The sequence below is a fragment of the Pinus tabuliformis genome, chromosome 8 (assembly GCF_031772625.1).
Source record: "Pinus tabuliformis cultivar Carrire ecotype Pingquan chromosome 8, CPIR1, whole genome shotgun sequence".
Taxonomy (NCBI): Eukaryota; Viridiplantae; Streptophyta; class Pinopsida; order Pinales; family Pinaceae; genus Pinus; species Pinus tabuliformis.
In genome coordinates this window covers 1,244,278,111-1,244,302,163 of record NC_142294.1, presented here as the reverse complement: position 1 = coordinate 1,244,302,163, position 24,053 = coordinate 1,244,278,111, and the positions used below count along the sequence as shown (strand labels likewise).

The window sequence follows — 24,053 nt, the reverse complement described above, 5'->3', positions numbered from 1 at the left end:
GCCGTAGTTGTCATGGTCGAAACTCTCATAATTTTCATGGTTGAAGCTGTCGTAGTTGCCATGGTTGAAGTTGTCATGGTCAAACTTGTCATAGTTGTCATGGTCGAAGTGTTGATTTATTGGGATCGGACAAATAGAGCTTGTTGAAGTCTTCTCTTGAGAACAAAATAGGGCAGAGTTGGAGAACTTTATGAAGCAGCATATTGAAGATTTGTGGAGATCATTGAAGACCATGATGCATTGAAGCCATTATGAGGTGACCTTGAAGAAGTTTTGTTTGGGTAACATGAAGAGCAGTGGTGACACCTTCATGTGAAGAACAAGGTTGTCATTGATGATGTGATGTGGAGACTAAGTGAAGGCGTAGCTGAAGATTGATAGGGATTGTTGAAGAAAACATTGGGAGTCATGAAGTATAACCAAACATACCTTGACAAAGTGAAGCTATAGGGTTGGAGCCCTTGGGGTTGGTGCCTCAAAATTGACAAGGTTGGTGCCTTGGAAAGTCCAAGTTGGTGCTTGGCAAATATAGGATTGGTGTCCTTGGAGTTGGTGCTCCTAAACTCAAGGTTGGTTCCTTGGATAAGATAGGGTTGGAGCCCTAAAGGATCGGAGTCCTCAAAAACCAGGTCGGAGCCTAAACCAAATATAGGGTTGGAGCCCTTGAGGTTGGTGCCTCAAAATTGACAAGGTTGGAGCCTTGGAAGTCCAAGTCGGTGCTTGGCAAATACAGGTTGGAGCCTGGGAGATTGAAGATCGGTGTCTTCACCTAGGGTTGGAGCCCTACATATATTGTACTTGATTTATTGAAGAAATTAATAAAAGCATTTATTCTTATTGTTCATTTTGTGTTCTAAATATAAGTGATCTAACTGGTAAAAGTAACAATTGAAAAGAAACACTGATTCACCCCCCTCTCAGTATTTCCAACATGGACCTCAATAAGCCTCTTAGAGGGCCCTACAACATGCATAAATTATTATTTGACCTCCTGAGAGGCTTACCTTTTCATTTATAAGCTAGTTTGTTGGGCTTGTCACCAAAAGTTGAATTATTAGAACATTATTTTATTTTTGGGGCTTGTGTATGCTAAGGAGGCTAATTCGAACTCTTAAGTTGTGTATAAATACAAGTGAGATGAGATCATTTGCTCATCATCACTTTGGTTTGGATCTTTTATCTCTCTTTTATCTCTTTTGGTTTGGAGCTTTATGGATGAGTTTTGATGTGTTGATATTGGTCTATCTTCTCTTGGAGCTTCTCTATTATCAATTGTGAATGGTTGGATATACTCTATTACATGTAAGTACATGCTTTTAATGTTATTCTTGTTTACTTTTGTCATACATGTTGGACTGGGATTTTCGTTGTTCTAGGGCTAATTGTTGCATGCATTTACTGCTTAAAATTGTGGAATTTGTCTCTATTATAGCATCTCTCAATGTATGAACCACATAATATGAGCGAAATCTCCTAGGGGTAATTATATCAAAGAATTTGACCTTGATAAGCCATTCATTTTGCACATCGAAGTATAAAAACTACAAGGTTGCTTCTTCTTGACCTAGAAGGCAAGTGAAGTGATCTTGAGGCCTCCTTGACTGGAAACCAAAAAATCCTACTCATATTCATCATAGACTCCATTCTCCTTAAAATTCAGGCACTAATCTACCATGGGTGGTCACTAAAAATCATATTCTTTCACCTCCTTCCAGATCTAGCCAAGTTCGGGTACCTAGGGCATCAATTTACCGCCAAGCTAGCCATCAAAAATATTTGATCTCTTAGGGTTTCCTGCGTTGGAATTTCCTCTAGCTGTCCTCCAATTTTGAAGCCATTTTGAATGCGGAGTTGGGAGAAAAGCCAAGCCCTAGCTCTGGGATCAAAACATGCCCTGCCATCCCCAAGGCTAGTACCTCATAGGGTCAAAGAAACATCTTCAAGTGAAATTCTTTCTTTGATCCTTTCCCCACCTTGTCTAGGGTAATAATATCATTGGTTGCTACATACTTTCCTCGTACCCTACATCGAGTCCACTTAGCCCCATGTGGTCCCTCTCCTTCAAAAGATCATTCTTCAAGAACCATCCAAGATACCGATCCTAACAAGGATTTTAGGGATTGGGGAACTCCTTCACAACTCTTATCCCATAAACCTAACCCTCAAATCCTCTCTTCCTTTCCCTAGAATACATAGTACCTTGCTTAGAAAGCAAGCAAGCTCCATCCTTCAAACTCTTTTAGGAAAGGGTTTATTTGGGTCACTCATATCCATTGACTTATCCTTTAACGGTGACTCTATACATACAGGGTCTCCTCCCATCAGTGAAAGTCCGTAAATCGAAGGGAGCCTTAGTTGAGGTGACAGTGGGCTAAGTCTCCATTTGTTGCCCTTGGCCTAGCATTTCCCCTTTATGGATCCTCTTTAGGTCCCCTACTAGTTTGAGCGGTAACAGACACCAAACCCTAGTTTGTATTCTTGTATTAGTGATTGTATGAGGGCAGATCCCGGTAAACCGTAAGAGAGCCCTAGACAGTTGTAATCAAGTTTGTTAATATAACGAAATTGGGTTGACAAATTTGTAAAAAGCTGTCTATTGTCTACTAGTTGATTTACTGTTATGTTTATTTCACTGTGCAAAGTAGTCTTGTTGTGGCATTTGAGTTGGTTGTGTCTAAGATTGTAAGACTCTAACCTAGATTCTCTAGTGCCGTGAAAATTCAATAGGGAGCACACAAACTTTGAGGTTAAGATCCAAAGTCTAGTAAATGTGTTCCTCATTTAACCTGGCTTGTATCAACTCCTCAGCCTTTGCAAGTCAAGGGAGTTGTTCCCTTTTTTAACCACATAATACCAAGGCTTAAGGGTTTGCTAGTGCATTTCAATTTTCTGTTTAAACAGCCCTGTTATGATCTCATGTCTTTTTGCAAGGTCTTGATGTTCAAGATTTCAGATTCAAGATTCATCTCCCTGGGTGCATGACACTTCAAATGATTTAAATATAATTTAAATCATTAATACAACATTAAAGCATGATTTAAGCTAATGTCAATAAGTGACTTTATCAATAAGCTTAAGTCTATAATCTAGATGATCATTATTAACTAGATAACTCTAACAATTTAAGAGTTTTGGCATAGGAGGAATCTAGAACATAAGAATTGTGAAAATTTGGGAATTCAAGCGTAGAGAAATACTTTTATATTATGAAATGAAAAGAGCACATGTCATTTTATAGTAAAGGAATGAAAAAAATACTGAGTGCATAATGTAGTGTAATTCACATAAAATACAGAGCGAAACCTGAAAACACGAGAAAAAGAGAGAGAAACCTGAAGAAAGATCTCTTTAATAATAGAAAAAAGAAGGTTATGCTCACTTGCCTCTTCAAGGGGGCAACCCCCAAAATCAATACTCTAAATATAACAGAAAATTTTGACAAAACATTATATAAACTTCTATTCAATATCCAGCTATCCACAAAGAATCGTATCTACCTGTGGGCACCTTATAATGAGGACCAACCAAATTAGTGTTATTAGCGTTATTGGCACTCTTTGCTATCCAATATTGCTTCTAGCTAAAGCCAAATGGAACCTTCTTCATCGTTCAGGTAGGTCGGTTTGCATTTTGCAATTTGATCCCACAACCATTTTCAAACAAGGCACACAAAGGGTTGGAATGAATCTTGGAGTGAGCCACAAGAGTGAGCTTGTAGGCAACCTGACCAATGCATCATATGATCTAGGAAACATTATCTTTGAGTGGTGTCTATTTATAAGGCAATACGAAAAGGAACACTTGATCCCTGTTAACCATGTTGATCAGCTTGTTTCATTTGATTTTGTGCCATGACTAGGTTGTCCTTAAGGATATGGATAATGTTCTTTGGCGTGAAGTATTCTATCTACTGCATGCAATTTGGATGTGCCCCAGATATAGGATGTTAGAAATATGTTGGCATTGATATCAAAGGAAGTGTCATGAAGTGGCATTGATCATATGGTTGCAGGCAGGTCGGTGAACAAGTGAAATTGGTGTCTAAAGAGGCATTATCTTCAAATAAATTAGTGCCTTAGATATTCAGCTCATATGCTCTTGGAACCTACTTAGATGGATAGAAAATTGTTTCCAATGGTATATGGAAGTCTGAAAAGGACCTCCCAGATCAAAAGTTATGAGCAAAACAAGTTCAAAGGCCAAGGGCGGAAAAAGTCTATCTATTCGACTAGAAGTCTATTAGAGTGGAAGACTGGAAGTCTACTAGATTGGAATTCGATTAGACTGAAGTCTGTTAGACTGGAAGTCTACTAGACTGGAATTTGATTAGACTAAAGTCTGTTAGAGTGCAAGTCTATTAGACCAGGAGTCTAAAATTTATCAGTCTAGAACAAAAGTCTACAATTTATCAATCTAGACAAGAAGTCTAAACAGGCAGTCTAGATCAGTTTGGTGGTATATTTGGCAGTGTGAAATTTCCATGAATGCACCAATTAGAGTTTAATCTTCTAACTATTAGCAATTTATTTGTTTACGAAAAATAATGATTAAATCACTTATACATTCTTCACAATAAAAAAGTTGCGGAATTATAAAATAGTAACTGAGAAATAGATGCACACAAAATAAAAATGACACCAACATTTTTGGACTAAACATCCCTAGAAAAACCCCATAGGAAAACCAGTGCAACAGATGAGAGTTTATTTTACTATGCAATAATTTGAGAACTATTACAACTGGATGCCCAATTGGCTATCCTCCAGTGATAATCGTTCATTGTGAAAGGGGTCGTTTTTATTAATAAGGTCCAAATTAGTTGGTTGGTCCTCATTATAAGGTGCCCATAGGTAGATACGATTCTTTGTGGATAGTTGGATATTGAATAGAAGTTTATATACTGTTTCCACACAAAATGAAGGTTGGTTTATATAATGATGTTTATAGAAAAAGCAGGAGGTGTTTCAGAGATTTGGAAGGGAAATTTTGGTAACCCTAGGATCAGAGTTCTGAAGTGACAAGAAGAATGACAAGTGGACAGATCTGGAAGATGGGAGCATTGTTCACAAACGGAATTGTGAACAGTGGCTTTTCATAGTGCAGGATGCAGTGCGGGATGAAGACCTCAAGTACAATGTCATGAAAGGAGCTATGGGCTGTTAGGAGGTAGATTATGTTGCCCAGTTCAGGAGTTGTAGAAAGGCAGACTTCAGTGAAAGAGAGCAAACCCAAAAGACCTAATGAGCGGTCACCCTAATGGCGCAAGAGGACTTCTAGTGGGCAGTTTGATAAGCCAAAGTTCAATGACACAAAAGAAGTTGTGATCATTGATAGTCGCAGGCTAGGGAGCTAAGATGTGGTTGTCATGATCAGCAGATGGGAAGGCAAGAGGACCCACCAAATGTGTTCAGGACACGTGGACTGAAAGGGCCGTAGGGCACCACATTAGCAAGTAGGTCAAGTGTGTCTTGTTCAAGGTAGATTGGTGGTCAAAGTGATAGACACCAAGCCCTAGTCATGTCCTTGTATCAGGCTATATGTAAGGGCCAAGATCCCTAGTACAAGAGCCTTAAGGCTGTTGTATTATAGTTTGTAATATAACGGATTAGGGTTTGAAAAAGTTAAAAATGGTCATGAGCACTAGTTGATTCAATGATGTGTGTTTATTCCGCTATGCAAAGTAATTCGTTGTGGCATTTGAGAGAGTTTGTGCTAGAGACTTTAAGATCCAAACAAAATTCTTGAGTATCGTGGAAATTCAATAATGTTTCCACCCTTTGTTTTTGAAGTTATTCGCACCTCCTCTGGCAAATCTTCTGGCAACTAAAAATGGAATTATTGCTTCAGATCTACAAACTAGGTAATCTGACCATTCAATCTACTTGCCTTAGCCTTCTTCTGCAAATAAATCGGACTCTCTCTATCTCTAAGAATACTAAAGAAATGAAACTCTTGTGTGTTTTTCTCTTCCTACTTGCACTGATTTGCAACTGCAAAAACCTTGCTTCAAAATCTTTTGTGTGAGATTTTCTCTATGAATCCACTGATCTACTCATCAAAAAACCTCTCTGGAAACTCCACTACTTGTTGCTACAGATATGAGGCAAATCGAGCTTTTCATTTACCCTAAATTGGAAATCAATTTATGCCTATCTACTACTCGCACTGTCAGGTTGGCCTACATAGATCTGGAAATATTGTGCTCAAGTCTCCCGCTAAAACTGCACAAACTTGCTTCCTTCACTTATGAGCCTCTGATTTGATCTTCAACGCTCTGATACCATGTGAAATTTCCACGAATGCACCAACTAGAGTTTAATCTTCTAATTATTAGCAGTTTATTTGTTTACAGCAAATAACGATTAAATAATTGATGCATTATTCACAGTAAAAACGCTACAAAATTATAAAATAGGAATTTAGAAATAGATGAACACACAATAAAAATGACACCAACATTTTTGGACTAAATGTCCACCGAAAAACCCGGCAAGGAAAACCAGTGCAACAAATGAGGGTTTATTTTACTATGCAACAGTTTGAGAACTATAACAATTGGATGCCCAATTGTCTATCCTCCAACAAATATAGATCACAACTAGCAAAATAATTTGGAGATCACAGATCTCCTCTGCACATCAACTTGGCCTCTTTTGGCCTGCTTGCACTCCACACTGGAAAATCGCATTATTGCCTAGAACATGCATTTCAACCTATGAGAAACATGCACAACCCTAGATCTGCCTCCAACTAGGTCGTCTAGCCTACCTCTTCCTATGGAAGTGACTTGCTCCACCTCTTGGAAGCTAAAATGGAACCGACAACTAGGGTTTCTGACTACTCACACTACTTGTACGGCCTATTTTGCAAATATATTCGACCTCCCTTCTCCTGCCACTTCGTCACTAGAAAATCACTAGAAATCTCTCCATAATCATGTTCTCAAATTATCTATTGCTCCCTCTCTGATGCTCTCCCTTTGGCTCGAACTGTTCCCTCACTAATACTATGAACTAGGTAGCTAGATCTGCCTTGCTCAGAATGATCACACTAATGCTTTCTCCAAGCCCTTCAACCTGCTCTTATAATCTCTCATTGGAGACTCAATGGCCATTATTTAATCTCCATCGACGGCTAAGATCAATTAGACTTCATCAATAGAAGTCTGTAGAGAAATCTTGAACATCCTTAATTAATTAACTTTAATTTATCAATTTTCCTAAGTTAGACTTAGGAAACATTTTAATTATGGTAAATTAATTTAATTAAGGTGTTTCCCAAGCTTATCTTACGAAACCTTTTTTGGATTTTGGAGATCATGTGTTCCTTAGCCTCTTAGCATCATCTGAGACTAGAACACTTGTCTGATGCTACCATATCCATCAAAAACTAACAAGCAGTGTTGCTAAATTTGGCAATTTGATAAAGTTAGAACTACAATTAAAGTCACTGCTAAAACCTGTAACTTACCAAAATGGTGAAAATTAGTAGTTAACTCAAAATTTCTCCTCAAAACAGCAGATTAGAGATTGAAGACTATATGTACACATTAGGATGACTTGACAGAAGTGGAATTAAGTGAAAAATAAGTTAAATTAAAGGATTTGTTGAGCTCAAGATAACTAAAGATAAATCCTAAAATATATCAGCTCAAATTCTTTATAAGTGGAATCGAACAACCAAGTTGGTTGTTGTTGGTGCAATGGAATGCATATTGTAGTATGCATCAGGGGTGAATTAGAGATCAGATTTGGTGTAATTAATTTCTGGAAAACTAATAATTACTTTTAATGATGTAGATATTGTTTTAGCACTTTCAGTTTATCATCAAGCAATTACACTTCAAAAATTCAACCATAAATGCACAAGGACAGTAGAGATCACAATGCACAAAGATAACATAATATTTACCCTAGGAAAACCCTCTTGGGGGGGAAACCCAACAACCTTTTCCTTAGAAAAATTCTTTAGTTCAATAAGAGATGCACCTAATTCTTCTAGTTAGATATGATGGTCAAACTAACCAACAATGTAATGGTCAAATTGCCCTCTTGTCAAGTCAATCTTTTTCCCAACAAACTCAACCCTACTTGATCTTCCTAGGTTGAAATTCAGCCTCCCAGAATCTGCGCAGATACTCGACCTCCTTGCCCAAAAACGGTTGCTTAGAATTTTAGACCCACTACCCAAAATATGACCACAAACTTACATGTGCGAAGCTGCAGGAGCTATTAAAATCTGAAAGTTCTATGCAGAAATTTAAAAATTCTTTGCAAAAACTTGAAAGTTACATACAGAAAACTGAATGTACTTTTCAAAAAACTAAATGTACTTTGCAGAAAGTTGAATGGACTTTGCAGAAAATTGAATATACTATGTTGTTACAATTACTTAGAATGCAGATTTCTTCTTCAAAACTTCTCAAATCAGCAATTATAAATAGAACATAAACTTAAGGATCATATGAAGACAACCAAGCACAAATATGAGACACTGAGATTTTGGTCCAATGACCAGAGCAAAACCCCTCAAGGGGGAAAAGCCAAATGATTCTTCTTCTATTAGATTTCTTCAATTGTTCAGCACAGTACAAAGAGAGAGAGAGAGGATGAATGAATAAAGCTACCAATGTTTGATCAACTTGTAGTTGAAGTGCATTTTCTCTTTGCTTGAAGATCTCCTCCTTTCGATTAGATCATGTCCTTCACACTTGTCTCAGCTCTTCCCTTGCTCTTACTCTTCACTAATTCTCACACTTCTCTTGCACACACTCAACACCAGTGTTGATAATATCGCCGAGATATCGGCGATATTCGGAAATATCGCGATATTTTCGGCGAGCCAAAATATCGCCGACAAAATATCGCGATATTTTCGGCTCCGCCGAAAAATATTTCCGAAATATCGCCGATATTTCGGAAAATATTGCGCGACGATGGAAAAAATCGCCCTGTGACGGGCAAAACTTTCCGCGCGGCCTATAAAAATCCGTTTTTGGTTTTTTTTCATATCATTTTCATTTCTGATTGCTGGAGAAGGAATGTGGCTGCTGCCAAGGAGGGTTTGAGCGTTCCATAGCCATTATCGCCACCAACAACGAAGATTTCTCTAAGCTGCAAGTGCCAAGAACAGTGAGACAATCTCATTTCTTCCCTACAATCATTTTGCTTAATTTTGTTTTCCATTTCAAAAGATTTTTATGCCCATGACCAAATGCAAGGGTTTTAAATTTATCATCATAGTGTGTAGGAGAGAGATGCACTGAAACTCTTTGCAAAACATCTGTAGAAAGTAGTGGGAAAGACCTTGGTGAACCATGATGAAGGACTATGACTTAATGAGAGGAAGGATCATATAGACAATGTCTCTGGAATTTTTAATTTTATTGTAACCTACCAGAATATAACTGTGACTATTGGGTTCCAATCTGTTTCACTTTGCCTTGGGAATATGAGCCCATGCACTCAATACAAAATTGAAGGTTTGGAGCCGCAGCATTTCTCATATGGAGTCATATCTTGAATTGCATAAATAGGAATCTAGTTGATAATGTGAGTTGCATAGAAAATTTTGCCTTCATTTTCTTGGCTTGAAGCATACATTGAACCATCTCAGAAAATGGTTTTATTCTTCCAAAGTTTTTAACTAAATGTATCATCCTCATGCATATAGCGATGAAGATCACTTTCCTTCAATAGTCTTAAATTGATTTCAGCAACAATTCCCTGTTTAAGAGATGATGAAATGAGTTTTGCAATCTGTGATTTTAATTTTATAGATTCATTAATAAGTGCTGGCATACGTAGTGATGAAGAATCTCCACCCCAAAACTCTACTTTGTCAGTCAAATTGGGCTGCACATTCAACTGATATGGTGCTTGCAAAACACTAAGTTTCTCAATCCCAAGTTTTGTTTTCTTGCTTGCAACTAGTGGCCGGTGCTAAATATCAAGCACATCTTCTATACAAGCACAATAAAATTTCACATAAAACTTGCAAGCACAGGAAAGTTGATGGGGCTTCCTATCAATCAAGATGACTCTAGCATCATACCATGCCTGCCAAAGAGGAGTCACATGAACATTATTTTGAGTATAAGATAGCAAATCATTAAGCAAGAAAGTGGAATCTGTTGCCAAATAATACTGCACTGCTATTTGTAACTTTTAACTTTTAAGTTTGCCTCCTTATCCCTCTCTCTTCCTCACTGTTTCACTTGCAGCTTCGAGAAACATTGTTGACAACTTTACAGCAGTATAATACATCTAAACAGTGGCCAGAAAACTAATTAACAGTCACCATAATTGTTGTAGATCTAACCCAGAAATATATGATAATGGAAATAAACCCAGAAACAATAAAATAGAGATAGATAGAAATGCTTATTTATTGATCAAACCCTTAAGGTAGGGCAACACCATATATTCACTCCTTAAGGAAGGAGAACACTCCACAAGCCATATGCCTATTCATACAATAATCCTTGACTCTATTCCTTGACATGGAGTCTCTAGCCTCCATATAGGCCTCATACATACAATACCATGGGTTATTACCATGGTTCCCTCATACCATCAACTAATACCATGGGCCCATTACATTATTATTAACTACTTGTGGTCCCTTACATGATATGGGTTAACCCCCTTATTTATTACTATGGCCCATCCCATTATTACCTTGGGTACCTCCCTTAGTACCCCATATTATCCCCCTAGGTATATAACACTCCACCCCCCTTAGCATGTTTCGTCCCCGAAACATGGGAAGAACACAAATAATAAGATCTACTCAAAATAGTAGTCCACTGGTACCATGCACGTGCATCTAGCCATCCAAGAGAAAGGTGAACCCTCGATCTTGCTAGTGCCTCGCTCGCTTGAGATGGAAGTTGACCATGGCAGCTCTTCTGTGTTGATGTGTAGTAGGTGGATCTTCGCTCCTCGCTATCCGTCATACGGGGGTTGTTGTCCTTGTGGCTAATTGGTTGCCATCTTGCGGGGTGATGTGGGTGATGATATGTTGAAGTTTTAACCCACGGTGTCTTTTTCTTTAATTCACCCTGCTGTGGTGCCCGTTGTGGTGTCTTCTTTTCCAATATGACTTCAACCACTGAGCCCTCCTCTGATGTATCAGCACCTGTAACCTTTTCTGCTTCCGCCTCTGTTTGTGTTTGATTGTCTATCATCACTGGCTCATCATCTAATATGTTAGACCCTGGAACATCTTCTGCTTCAACCTCCTTGCACTCTACCTGTTTATTAATGGAAATATCCTGTAATGCAATTTTCTTCTTTTTATACTAGAGCTTCAGGAATTTCTTCTGTACATTAATATTGATAGTACCCACTGTTTCTATCCAAGGGTATCCCAAAACAACATCCATGTTATCCATATCTTAAGCATAAAAATCACCATGCAACACATACTTATCCATAGAAATCTTCAAATCCTTATACAATTGAACATCCTCATCATCCATCTGTGTGTTTTCAATGTGTTTTTCTGGAACTTGCAATTTTTTTACCAAATTAACATTGATAAAATTATGCTTGCAACTAGGATTTATAGAAACAATGATCTTCTCTTTCTGAATCAATCCATGAACCTGCAATAAGGATATACCAGTAGGAAATAGCCCCACATGTTTCTCCTTATCTTGTTTTCTGGCATGAGACCATCTATCTAAAAGTAATTTTTCAAATTCTTCATCGGACAAGTTGGAACACTTCTTTTGGTTAAGTAATCCCCACCATGTGGTTGCCTCGTCTTCAAAATTACACACTACAAAAGTTCTCCAATGATTTTTCCATAATAACTTGTGTTTTTGTATATATTCTTCAATAATAGGACCATTATCTTTCCTGTAAATAATAGAACCTTGCTAGAAGCCATGAAGAGAGTTTTGAAAAAAATTCACTTACTTGGCGAAAATTTGAAATTATCACAGTTTAGTCAATATTGCTCAGAATCCCTATTATGACCTGTTTTTGGAAATGGAACAACCATTCTGCATCTGCCCATGTGATAGAAATTTTGATCCAGGGAATGAAATTTCAAATCTGCACTGCAACTCTCCCGCTGTCACCAAAATTTCTGCAAAAAGAGTTGATTTTAAATCAGCGATATCTTTCTCATCCGGACTCTGATTCGACTGATTTTTTTTTTGAATTTGGGTATTTTTTCACAAAGAATCCAAATCTACAATTAGATTTTTCAGATCGTGCACCAGGACGTCCAGATCTGCACCACAAACTCGGTGCCCTGAAAAATTGTCTACAACCCCACTGATTTTTAGATCAGCGATATCTCCTTCATCCGGACTCCGATTCAACCGATTTTTTTTTGAAATCAGCTATTTTTTCACAAAGAATATAGATCTGCAATTAGATTTTGCAGATCTTGCACCAAAACATATAGATCTGATCTGCAAACTCGCCGCCCCCGAAATCCTGCAAAAAATTAAAAAAAAATTCTCCACTTTTGTGCCCAAGAAAGTGCTCTGATACCACTTGTTATAGCTCTGATACCAATTTTTATAGCTCAGAATCCCTATTATGACCTGTTTTTGGAAATGGAACAATCATTCTGCATCTGCCCATGTGATAGAAATCCTGATCCAGGCACTGGAATTTCAGATCTGCACTACAACTTTCCCGTCGTCACCAAAATTTATGCAAAAAAGAGTTGATTTTAAATCAGCGATATCTCCCTCATTCAGACTCCGATTCGACTGATTTTTTTTTTGAAATTGGGTAATTTTTTCCAAAAAATTCAGATCTGCAATTAGATTTTGTAGATCTTGCACTAGGACGTCCAGATCTGCGCCGCAAACTTGCTACCCCGAAAAATTGTCTGCAACACCACTGATTTTTAGATCAGCGATATCTCCTTCATCCGGACTCCGATTCGACCGATTTTTTTTTAAAATCAAGTATTTTTTCACAAAGAATTCAGATCTACAATTAGATTTTGTAGATCTTACAATAGGATGTCTAGATCTATGCCGCAAACTCGTTGTCCCGAAAAATTGTCTGCAACCCCACTGATTTTTGAATCAGCGGTATCTCCTTCATCCTGACTCCGATTCGACCAATTTTTTTTTGAAATGGGGTATTTTTTCACATAGAATCCAGATCTGCAATTAGATTTTGCAGACCTTGTGCCAGGACGTCCAGATCTGCGCTGTAAACATACAGATCTGATCTGCAAACTCGCCGCCCCCAAAATCCTGCAAAAAATTAAAAAAAAATCTCCACTTTTGTGCCCAAGAAGTGCTCTGATACCACTTGTTGTATATCTAACCCAGAAATATATGATAATAGAAATAAACCCAGAAACAATAAGAGAGAAATAGACAGAAATGCTTCTTTATTATCAAACCCTTAAGGTAGGGCAACACCATACATTCACTCCTTAAGGAAGGAAAACACTCCACAAGCCATATGTCTGTTCATACAATATTCCTTGACTCTATTCCTTGACTAGCTCCCATGTGGAGTCTCTAGCCTCTATATAGGCCTCATACATACAATACCATGGATCATTACCATGGTTCCCTCATACAATCAAACTAATACCATGGGCCCATTACATTATTATTAACTACTTGTGGTCCCTTACATGATATGGGTTAACCACCTTATTTATTACTATGGCCCATCCCATTATTACATTATTACCTTGGATACCTCCCTTGGTACCCCATATTATCCCCCCTAGGTATATAACACTCCACCCCCCTTAGCATGTTTCGTCCCCGAAACATGGGAAGAACACAAATAATAAGATTTACTCAAAAGAGTAGTCCACTGGTACCATGCACGTACATCTAGCCATCCAAGAGAAAGGTGAACCCTCGATCTCGCTAGTGCCTCGCTCGCTTGAGATGGAAGTTGACCATGGCAGCTCTTTTGTGTTAATGTGTAGTAGGTGGATCTTCGCTCCTCGCTATCCGTCATAGAGGGGTTGTTGTCCTTGTGGCTAATTGGTTGCCATCTTGTTGGTTGTTTTCTTGCGGGGTGATGTGGGTGGTGATATGTTGAAGTTTTAACCCACGATGTCTTTTTCTTTAATTCACCCTGCTGTGGTGCCTGTTGTGGTGTCTTCTTTTCCAATATGACTTCAACCACTGAGCCCTCCTTTGATGTATCAACATCTGTAACCTTTTCTGCTTCCGCCTGTGTTTGTGTTTGATTGTCTATCATCACTGGCTCATCATCTAATATGTCAGACCTTGGAACATCTTCTGCTTCAGCCTCCTTGCACTCTACCTGTTTATTAATGGAAATATCCTGTAATGTAATTTTCTTCTTTTTATACCAGAGCTTCAGGAATTTCTTATGTACATTAATATTGATAGTACCCACTGATTCCATCCAAGGGTATCCCATAACAACATCCCTATCATCCATCTCTGAAGTATAAAAATCACCATGCAACACATACTTATCCATAGAAAGCTTCAAATCCTTATAAATTTGAACAGCCTCGTCATCAACCTGTGTATTTTCAATTTGTTTTGCTGGAACTTGCAATTTTTTTGCCAAATTAACATTGATGAAATTATGCTTGCAACTAGGATTTATAGAAACAATGATCTTCTCTTTCTGAATCAATCCATGAACCTGCAATAAGGAGACACCTGTAGAAAATAACCCCTTATGTGTCTCATTCTCCTTTTTTCTAGCCCGAGACCATTTGTCCAAAAAGAGTTTTTCAAATTTTGCATCTGAAAGTTTGGTCAACTGTTTGTGGTCAAGTGATAACCACCATTTTTCAGCCTCATCTCTCATATTAAGCTTCATTAGAATCTTCCAATGTGTCCCATGTATGTACTTGTATCTCTGTATGAATTCTTCAATAGTAGGACTATTATCTTTCCCTGTAAAATATAGCATCTCCATGAAGAGGGTTTGAGAAAAACTCACTTACTTGGTGAAAATTTGAAATTGTCATAGTTTCGTCAATATTGCTCAGAATCCCTATTATGACCTGTTTTCAGAAATGGAACAATCATTCTGCATCTGTCCATGTGATAGAAATCTTGATCCAGGCACTAGAATTTCATATCTGCGCTGCAACTCTCCCGCCGTCACCAAAATTTCTGCAAAAAGAGTTGATTTTAAATCAGCGATATCTTCCTCATCCATACTCCGATTCGACTGATTTTTTTTTTGGAATTGGGTAATTTTTCTCAATCCAGATCTACAATTAGATTTTGCAAATCGTGCACCAGGACGTCCAGATCTGCACCGCAAACTCGCTGCCCTGAAAAATTGTCTGCAACCCCACTGATTTTTAGATCAGCGATATCTCCTTCATCCGGACTCCGATTCAACCGATTTTTTTTTTAAATCGGTTATTTTTTCACAAAGAATATAGATCTGCAATTAGATTTTGCAGATCTTGCACCAAAACATACAGATCTGATCTGCAAACTCGCCGCCCCCGAAATCCTGCAAAAAATAAAAAAAAAAATTCTCCACTTTTGTGCCCAAGAAAGTACTCCGATACCACTTGTTGTAGATCTAACATGAAATAGCTCTAACCCAAAAATATAGCTCCAACATTTATGTTATCCATATTTGAAGCATAAAAATCACTATGCAACACATACTTATCCATAGAAAGCTTCAAATCCTTATAAATTTGAATAGCCTCATCATCAACCTGTGTATTTTCAATTTGTTTTGCTGGAACTTGCAATTTTTTTGCCAAATTAACATTGATGAAATTATGCTTGCAACTAGGATTTATAGAAACAATGATCTTCTCTTTCTGAATCAATCCATGAACCTGCAATAAGGAGACACATGTAGCAAATAACCCCTTATGTGTCTCATTCTCCTTTTTTCTAGCCCGAGACCATTTGTCCAAAAAGAGTTTTTCAAATTCTGCATCTGAAAGTTTGGTCAATTGCTTGTGGTCAAGTGATAACCACCATTTTTCAGCCTCATCTCTCATATTAAGCTTCATTAGAATCTTCCAATGTGTCCCATGTATGTACTTGTATCTCTATATGAATTCTTTAATAGTAGGGCCATTATCTTTCCCTGTAAAATATAGCATCTCCATGAAGAGGGTTTGAGAAAAATTCACTTACTTGGTGAAAATTTGAAATTGTCACAGTTTCGACAATATTGCTCAAAATCCCTATTATAACCTGTTTTCAGAAATGGAACAATCATTCTGCATCTGCCCATGTGTTAGAAATCCTGATCCATGCACTAGAATTTCAGATCTGCGCTGCAACTCTCCCACCGTCACCAAAATTTCTACAAAAAGAGTTGATTTTAAATCAACAATATCTCCCTCATCCGGACTCCGATTCGACCGATTTTTTTTTTGAAATCGGGTATTTTTTCACATAGAATCCAAATCTACAATTAGATTTTGCAGATCTTGCACCAGGACGTCCAGATCTGCGCCACAAACTTGCTGCCCTGAAAAATTGTCTGCAACCCCACTGATTTTTAGATCAGCGATTTCTCCTTCATCCGGACTCCGATTCAACCGATTTTTTTTTTTTGAAATTGGCTATTTTTTCACAGAGAATATAGATCTGCAATTAGATTTTGCAGATCTTGCACAAAAATGTACAGATCTGATCTGCAAACTCGCAGCCCCCGAAACCCTGCAAAAAAAAAAAAAAACCCAAGAAAGTGCTCTGATACCACTTGTTATAGCTCTGATACCATTTGTTGTAGATCTAACCCAGAAATATATGATAATGGAAATAAACCCAGAACCAATAAGATAGAGATAGATAGAAATGCTTCTTTATTGATCAAACCCTTAAGGTAGGGCAACACCATATATTCACTCCTTAAGGAAGGAGAACACTCCACAAGTCATATGCATGTTCATACAATAATCCTTCACTCTATTCCTTGACATGGAGTCTCTAGCCTCTATATAGGCCTCATACATACAATACCATGGGTCATTACCATGGTTCTCTCATACCATCAACTAATACCATGGGCCCATTACATTATTATTAACTACTTGTGGTCCCTTACATGATATGGGTTAACCCCCTTATTTATTACTATGGCCCATCCCATTATTACATTATTACCTTGGGTACCTCCCTTGGTACCCCATATTATCCCCCTAGGTATATAACAATAATATATTGAGAAATCATTTGCATTCATTTGTTAGTCAGTGAGTCACTGTTTAGCATTTTTTTCATAAATTTTTAGGATTGACATGCTAGTTTCAGCGTTTAATATGAATGATTTGGATCTCTGGTAATAAGTTAACAATGGTAAAATTTGGCTTCTAACGTCTCTATAAATTAATGAAGAAATAAATCTAATTCATAAGGAACCTTGTTTGAAAGATTGGTGTCATACAAGTGAATCTTGGAAGACTATTTGTTGAATACCGAGGTCTGATAATGCACCTACAGCAGTGGTATAATTACGTAACAGTGATATAATAAGTAATATACAGTCACCTCATTTCCTTGGCATATCATTTGCATTGTTAGGCTTTTTCATTGCTTGGCATCTTTGGTTAAAGTGGCAACTATTGCATGATACAAGCTCACTGCCCTCTTAAGTCTTCTCTCTTTTTCATGCCCATTGCAAATTTGCAAATAATGTAGCAAAAAAAGTTAAAACTGTTTTGTAAAATGATGTGGTTATTTGTAATTTTGTGTTACTTATTAAGTTACTAATTCCAATTTTTTTTTGGTGCCCTAGGTTTCCTTTTGAATTAGCCCACTACAAAATACAAATATGCCAAAAGCCTTGGACCCATTTTGGGAGTATGGGAGCCCTGATGGTGGGACAAATCGTGCATATCTTACATGCAAATTGTGTGGGACCAAGATGACAGGTTGGATTACACTACTCAAATACCATCTTGCTAGACTCAGTGGACATGATGTTGGGGTTTGTACAGTTTCTAGTCCGGAGCTTCTACAAAAAGCCCTTGAGGCAATTGATGAAAAGGACAAAAAAAGGAAGAGGCAGAAAGAAACAAAGTTGAACGTGCAGGTAGATGTTTCGGGATATCTTCTCCTGATTTTGGTCTTGAGGGTAGTGGCCCTAGTGGGAGGGGCTCCACAACTGGCACACCATCACATGCTACTACTAGTGCGACTGCAAGGTCATCATTTTTTGTTCCACGAACAGGCGCTAGAGCACAACCTGGCATAAAATCGCTTGTTACAAAGGAGAAGCAAGAAGCAGATAGAGTCATGGGGAGGTGTATTTTCTGGAGCAACTTACCTCTCAGCATCACCAAAACCAATCCATTTTGGCAGCTAATGTGTGATGCTATTGTTGTTGTGGGCCCAGGGTACAAAAGTGCCACATATGAGGAGTTGCGGGGGCCAATTCTTCAAGCAAAAAAATAGGACATCAACTCTAGATTGGTGGAGTTGAAAAAGACACAGGAAGTTACTGGATGCACAGTGATGTCTGATGGTTGGACAGATAGGAAGGGTAGGACCCTTCTAAATTTCTTGGTACATTGTCCTAAAGGTACCATGTTTATTAAATCGTTGGATGCATCAGAACATATCAAAGATGCAGCAACGATATGTGAGTTGTTAGATGGGTTCATTCGAGAGATTGGTGTGCAGAATGTGGTGCAAGTCATAACAGACAATGCAGCTAATTATGTGTCTGCCGGCAGAATGCTTATGGAGAGGCATCCCACATTGTTCTGGACTCCATGTGCAGCACATTGTCTTGATTTGTTGCTTGAGGATATGGGGAAACTCTCCTTCATCAAGGAGGCAGTTGATATGGCTAGGAGCATCCCCAAGTTTATTTATAACCATGCTTTTGTTCTTAGCCTCATGAGGAGGTTCACTAGAAACAAGGAGTTGCGGCGTCCTGCCATCACATGTTTTGCCACAACCATTATTACTCTTCAGCCTTTGCCTCGATGCAGTTCGAGTTGAAGCAAATGTTTGTGTCTGATGATTGGCGTAATTGTAAATACAATAGGAGACATGACGGGAAAGCCATTGCAAAAATGGTGTACTCTGAGACATTTTGGCATGGAGTAGAAGAAGCATGTGCAATTAGCGAACCTATAGTAAAGGTTCTTAGATTGGTGGATGGAGAGAAGCCTGCAATGCCTTATTTGTATGAGGGCATGGATAGGGCCAAGGAGGCCATTTGTTCCTATTATGCAGACAAGGGTTCTGTTGGCCTTGATAGGCAGATGATGTTATGGGATGTGATCGATAGTCGGTGGACAGGGATGCTTCATTGACCCATTCATGCAGCAGCACTCTTCCTCAACTCTGCATTTTCATACATATGCAACTTTGATTTTGATGGCGAGGTGATGGAAGGGCTCCATTCCTGTGTTCAGAGGATGGTACTTGATCCTGAGCTTCGTAGCAAAATCAATCACGAGATAGTCTTATCGAGATTGTGTTGGCCTATTTGGCTTTGATGATGCTATTAGGGAAAGGACCCTCTTCATGCCACGTAAGTGACAAGTCATCACTCATTAGAAATTAGAATTTTCAATTTAGAATTTCCTTACTTATAAATTTATAATTCTATTTTTTTTAAATTCAATTATGTAACTTTTATTTGAAAGTTCAATTATGTTTTAAGTTTTTGAATTTTGAATTTCATTATTTTGTTGTAGATATTTGGTGGCGAAGCTATGGTGCAAGGGCACCAAATTTGCAAAAATTGGCCATACGAATCTTGAGTCAAACATGTAGCTCTTCAGGGTGTGAGCGCAATTGGAGTGTATTTGAGAAAATACACACCAAAAAGTGCAACAGGTATAACTTTGAGCTCAAGCCTTCAGTTGAGCAATTACACTTATTGTAATTTTTAATTTTTAATTTACGACCTTCAAGTGTCAAGAGTCAAGAGTCAAGACTCATTACTTTTTTTGACACTCTTACAGGTTGGAGTTCGCACGCCTCAACGATTTGGTGTATGTGCATTACAACATCCAACTTCGAGTGACGCAAATAGAATCACCAATGGATCCAGATGCCATTTCCTTAGACAATATTGATGTATTGTCTCCGTGGAGGGTGCAGTCTGAGGAGCCCATATTGGAGGAGTCACCTTCATGGTTAGAGCCAGTGGTAGATGATCCATTAGAGCAGGGGCAGCAAGAGGAGGACTCGGAGTCAGAGAAGCAGCAGCACTTAGAGGAGGAGCAGGAGGAGGAGGAGGAGGACACTGCGGGAGCATCAGCATCAACACCATCTGCTATAGATATAGGAGAGCATAGCCCCATACCTAGGACTCATTATTTGACATTAGGTGCAGAGGCAGGGTCAGGGCCTTCTACTACTAGGGGCAGGCCTGGCATACAGCCCATCATGTTTTCCTATAAAAGGGGGAGAGGGCAGTGATTTCAGATAGATCGCTGCTAGTTTTATTTGTTATGCTACATATAACTCATGATAATGAGATACTTTTATATATGTGATGTTGTTTTGTATTGGTTCTCCACATTTGAGTCCTTGAATGGACAATTATCAGGGATCAGCAGGATTTGGTATCGCCTTTGATATATCATTTCTATTTGACATCATATATATCAGTGTTTTCTTCATATTTATGTGCCAATGTGTTTATTTCATGTTGTTATTGTTTTATATGTTTAAAAATCTGAAGAAAAAAAAATGAATATATTATGCATTTTTTATGCTTGCCGATATTTGCCGATATTTTCGCCGATATTGCCGATAAGATATTTTTTGGACCCTCGCCGATATTTTTCCGATACCGATATTATCAACACTACTCAACACTTTCCCTCCTTCACAATGAACATGATACTCACAACTCTCACTTGCTCTTGCTTAAATAGATGAGAAAAGAGAGGAGTTACAAAATGAATTCATGCATTGAACCAATAATAGGAGAATCAAATTCCATGAGGGAGGAGTTACTTGAGGAGAAGTGTAACTCATCCCAAGAATAGAGAAAGAGGTACACTTGTCTTGAGGAGTTACAATTCGGATTAGGGAGAGAATGTGTTACACTTAGACAAGAGAAAATATTTGGTGAGACTTACAAATTGAATTGAATGAGGGAGTTACAAGTGCATTTAATGAGGAGTCACACTTTTTCCATACATTGAATTTGTTATTTTATTCAAAGAGAGAGGTTCGATTTGCCAAGTAAGAGATTCTCAATTTAATTTACTTATTCCATGAGAGAATTCGTTTTTATTAATCCATTAAAAGTGAATTACTTTAGACTATTTTATAAATAATAGTATCATAATAATAATAATACTAGTAAGGATAGAAATATTAATTCTTGTCTTGTATAATCATGATTGATTTGATTTTAAAGTGGATTCCATATGTCGAGATCATCCTTGCTCATTTAGACATGTCTTTCTATTTTTGGAAAGTCACTTCCAAATTGGGATGTGACTAACTATTTTTCGAAAGTCATTTTAGAATTGTCAGGAATTAAGTTTTATTATAGGTAGTTCAAACAAAACTTAAAGATATGATATCTTCTGGAGAAATTCATCCCTAAGCTGCCACACATGCGAAGTCAAGGATAGATAGAAAAGATGCTTGAGATGTCTTTGTCCTTCATCGTTCTTCCTCTTATTTTACTTTGCTTGGATGCCGAGAAGATGTCTTATGAGAGATCAAATTGTGTTTGGAGTAGATCGAGTGCCTTATATAGAGTGTTATGGCTGGCCCAAATGGGTGTCTCTTCAACTGGGGCCGACTTGACAAGTTTGGAGCCAAAAATTCAAAATTCAAAAAAAAAATGAAACCGACATGAAGAACATGTCTTATATTAATCATTTCAAGAGATAGAGTAAAATGACATGAAGAACATGTCTTATATTTTCATTATATATATTTCAAGGGACAACATATTAATTATGAAGACCGAACATAGCTACAGAATTCAACAATCAAGCTCCGCTCAGTTCTCGGTTTAGGGTTTTCTGGTTCGATCACCAATTCAGTTCTGATAACATTGATAATGAATTATTGAAGCCGCGACGATATTGCCTCTCACCATGTCTCTTTAAAATCACTATTGCTAATAAGTTTACAACAAAGTTGTTTCAGCTTAATAATCCAAAGGGAATTATAGGCATAAAATATCACATGAAAGAGCTATGAACTGAGAGCTTGAGGCATACAGTATCACTTGAAACAGCTATGATCTGAACTTTGAAAGCAGAAAGGTTGAATCTTAATAAAGAAATGGAAAGATTTAAGTTCTGATTTACTACATTTCAATTGCAGAGTTAGAACACTGACCGTAAGAACATGTGTTCATCCAAGTTCTATTAAGCATAACACTAAAAAGTGATAATTTCCTAATCATACAGTTCCTCCAAATTATTATATGTTGGTTACACAATTTAAGCACAAGAAATGGGCCAGTTAATTTGAATGACAATATTAGTTTTTAACAATACTGTACAAAGCAGCATTCAAAAAAAGATTGCCATCCTTTGGTGGCATTAGTATAGAATAGAAATAAATTGTGTTATTAATTACTCTGAAATATGACAAATTGAGACAATATGCAATGAATTTTCTATTCACCTGTAGGAGTGGTAACTTGCTTTTCAGTGAATGGAAGATGGCCCAGGCCATTCTCAACAACCTGCTTAGACATGGCAAAGATGTTAAAATTCAAAATTCTACATCAGCGGTGAAACAAGCAGGGAGCAGAAGAAGGCAATTCCATAGTGGCCAGGGCTTCTATACTTCAAATGTTTCTGTGCAATGGAATATTAGATAAGCTATACCAGTCGAATGAGCCGATCTGAATAAAAGACAAAATCGTGCTTTGTGGTCTCACGATCTCGTATGAGTGTATGCATCCCGCGAATCTGCCAGGTTACAAACCTTTTAATAAGTTCCAAACTTGAAAGCTATCATTACTAAAAAAATTATAGCAAACACAAAACTTAAACACTACAATTTGCAATAGCTCCAGTTATACATTTAAACAGTCCATTATTCTCCAACTTCCAAATATGTATTCCTAGCCTACAGAGTGGTATTCCTTAGATCAGCAAAATAAGAAAAAGATTTTATCCATAAATTATACTGGATGACATTCAAAAATCATCATACCTGGAAAGTAGATTGGATGACATAAACATTGGGATAAATCTTGCACAGGTCATGTTGTCCAAGCTTCGTCTGAATGTGTTGCACAATAAGATTTATTGCAACATGGTTGTCTCCCCCTCGGGGGATAATAACATCAGCATACTTTTTTGATGGTAGTACAAAATCATCAAAAGCTGGCTTAACAAACTTGGCATACTGCAGCATATCAAGAATGAGAGACATATCCATCTCAGAATGGTATAACTTTTGATTGAAAATAAGCACATCCAAAAACAGTCCAATATACAAGCATCCAATGCCTGATCTCTTGCTGCTTGAATTAAGAAGTGAACAAGCATACAGGAGATTATAACTAGCGAAATGTTTTTTGGGAATGCAAATGAACTACCGTAGGTGCAATATTAACAAATATCCAGATTCCATAATACCAAGGTAAACAGTTAAATTGCTTTCCCACAAAAATCTTGTCATAGGTGTTATCATCATGCTCGTGTTCTGGTAAAATCTAAAAAAAATGTGAAAATATAGTTAAACAGCGTTCTACTAAATATTGATTTGTGGTACATAGGGGTGATATGATGGATTATTGGAATCACCTGCGAAAAGATCCTCTCGCATATGAAGATCAAGGACACAATTAAAGGAAGTATTTTCAGCTAGACAATACATATTAATTACTGACATGTGCACAGTAAGACAGTAATAGAAATACTCACAGACATACGAGTGGGAAATGAATCCACAGAGAAACTTGCCGCAACTCTACATGCTGGACACTATAAATTATTGCATATATAAAAAATTGGTGGAGTGATCATTTTTTACCTAGTCCCCTACAAAATTGGTGAAGTGATCATTTTTTACCTACTCCCCTAGATGTAGAAATATAAAAATAAAAACTTAGGCAAATGATCGTGTTTGACCCAGTCACCTATGAAATATTTACAATGACGTGGGTTAGAGAAAGTTCAAA

General features: G+C 37.6%; 1 protein-coding gene across 4 annotated transcripts in view; it reads right to left on the bottom strand.

The window, feature by feature from the left end:
* Nucleotides 1-24,053, bottom strand: part of LOC149239889 (uridine/cytidine kinase UKL1, chloroplastic-like) — a 277,768-nt gene that overhangs the window by 64,928 nt on the left and 188,787 nt on the right. For all 4 annotated transcript variants that reach the window (XM_089373570.1, XM_089373571.1, XM_089373573.1 and 1 more), the window contains 3 exons: nt 23,081-23,275; nt 22,750-22,833; nt 22,544-22,604 (listed from right to left, as the gene is read on the bottom strand). In XM_089373570.1, coding sequence (XP_089229696.1) covers nt 22,544-22,604; nt 22,750-22,833; nt 23,081-23,275 — 340 coding nt within the window. The remainder of the gene's footprint in view (nt 1-22,543; nt 22,605-22,749; nt 22,834-23,080; nt 23,276-24,053) is intronic.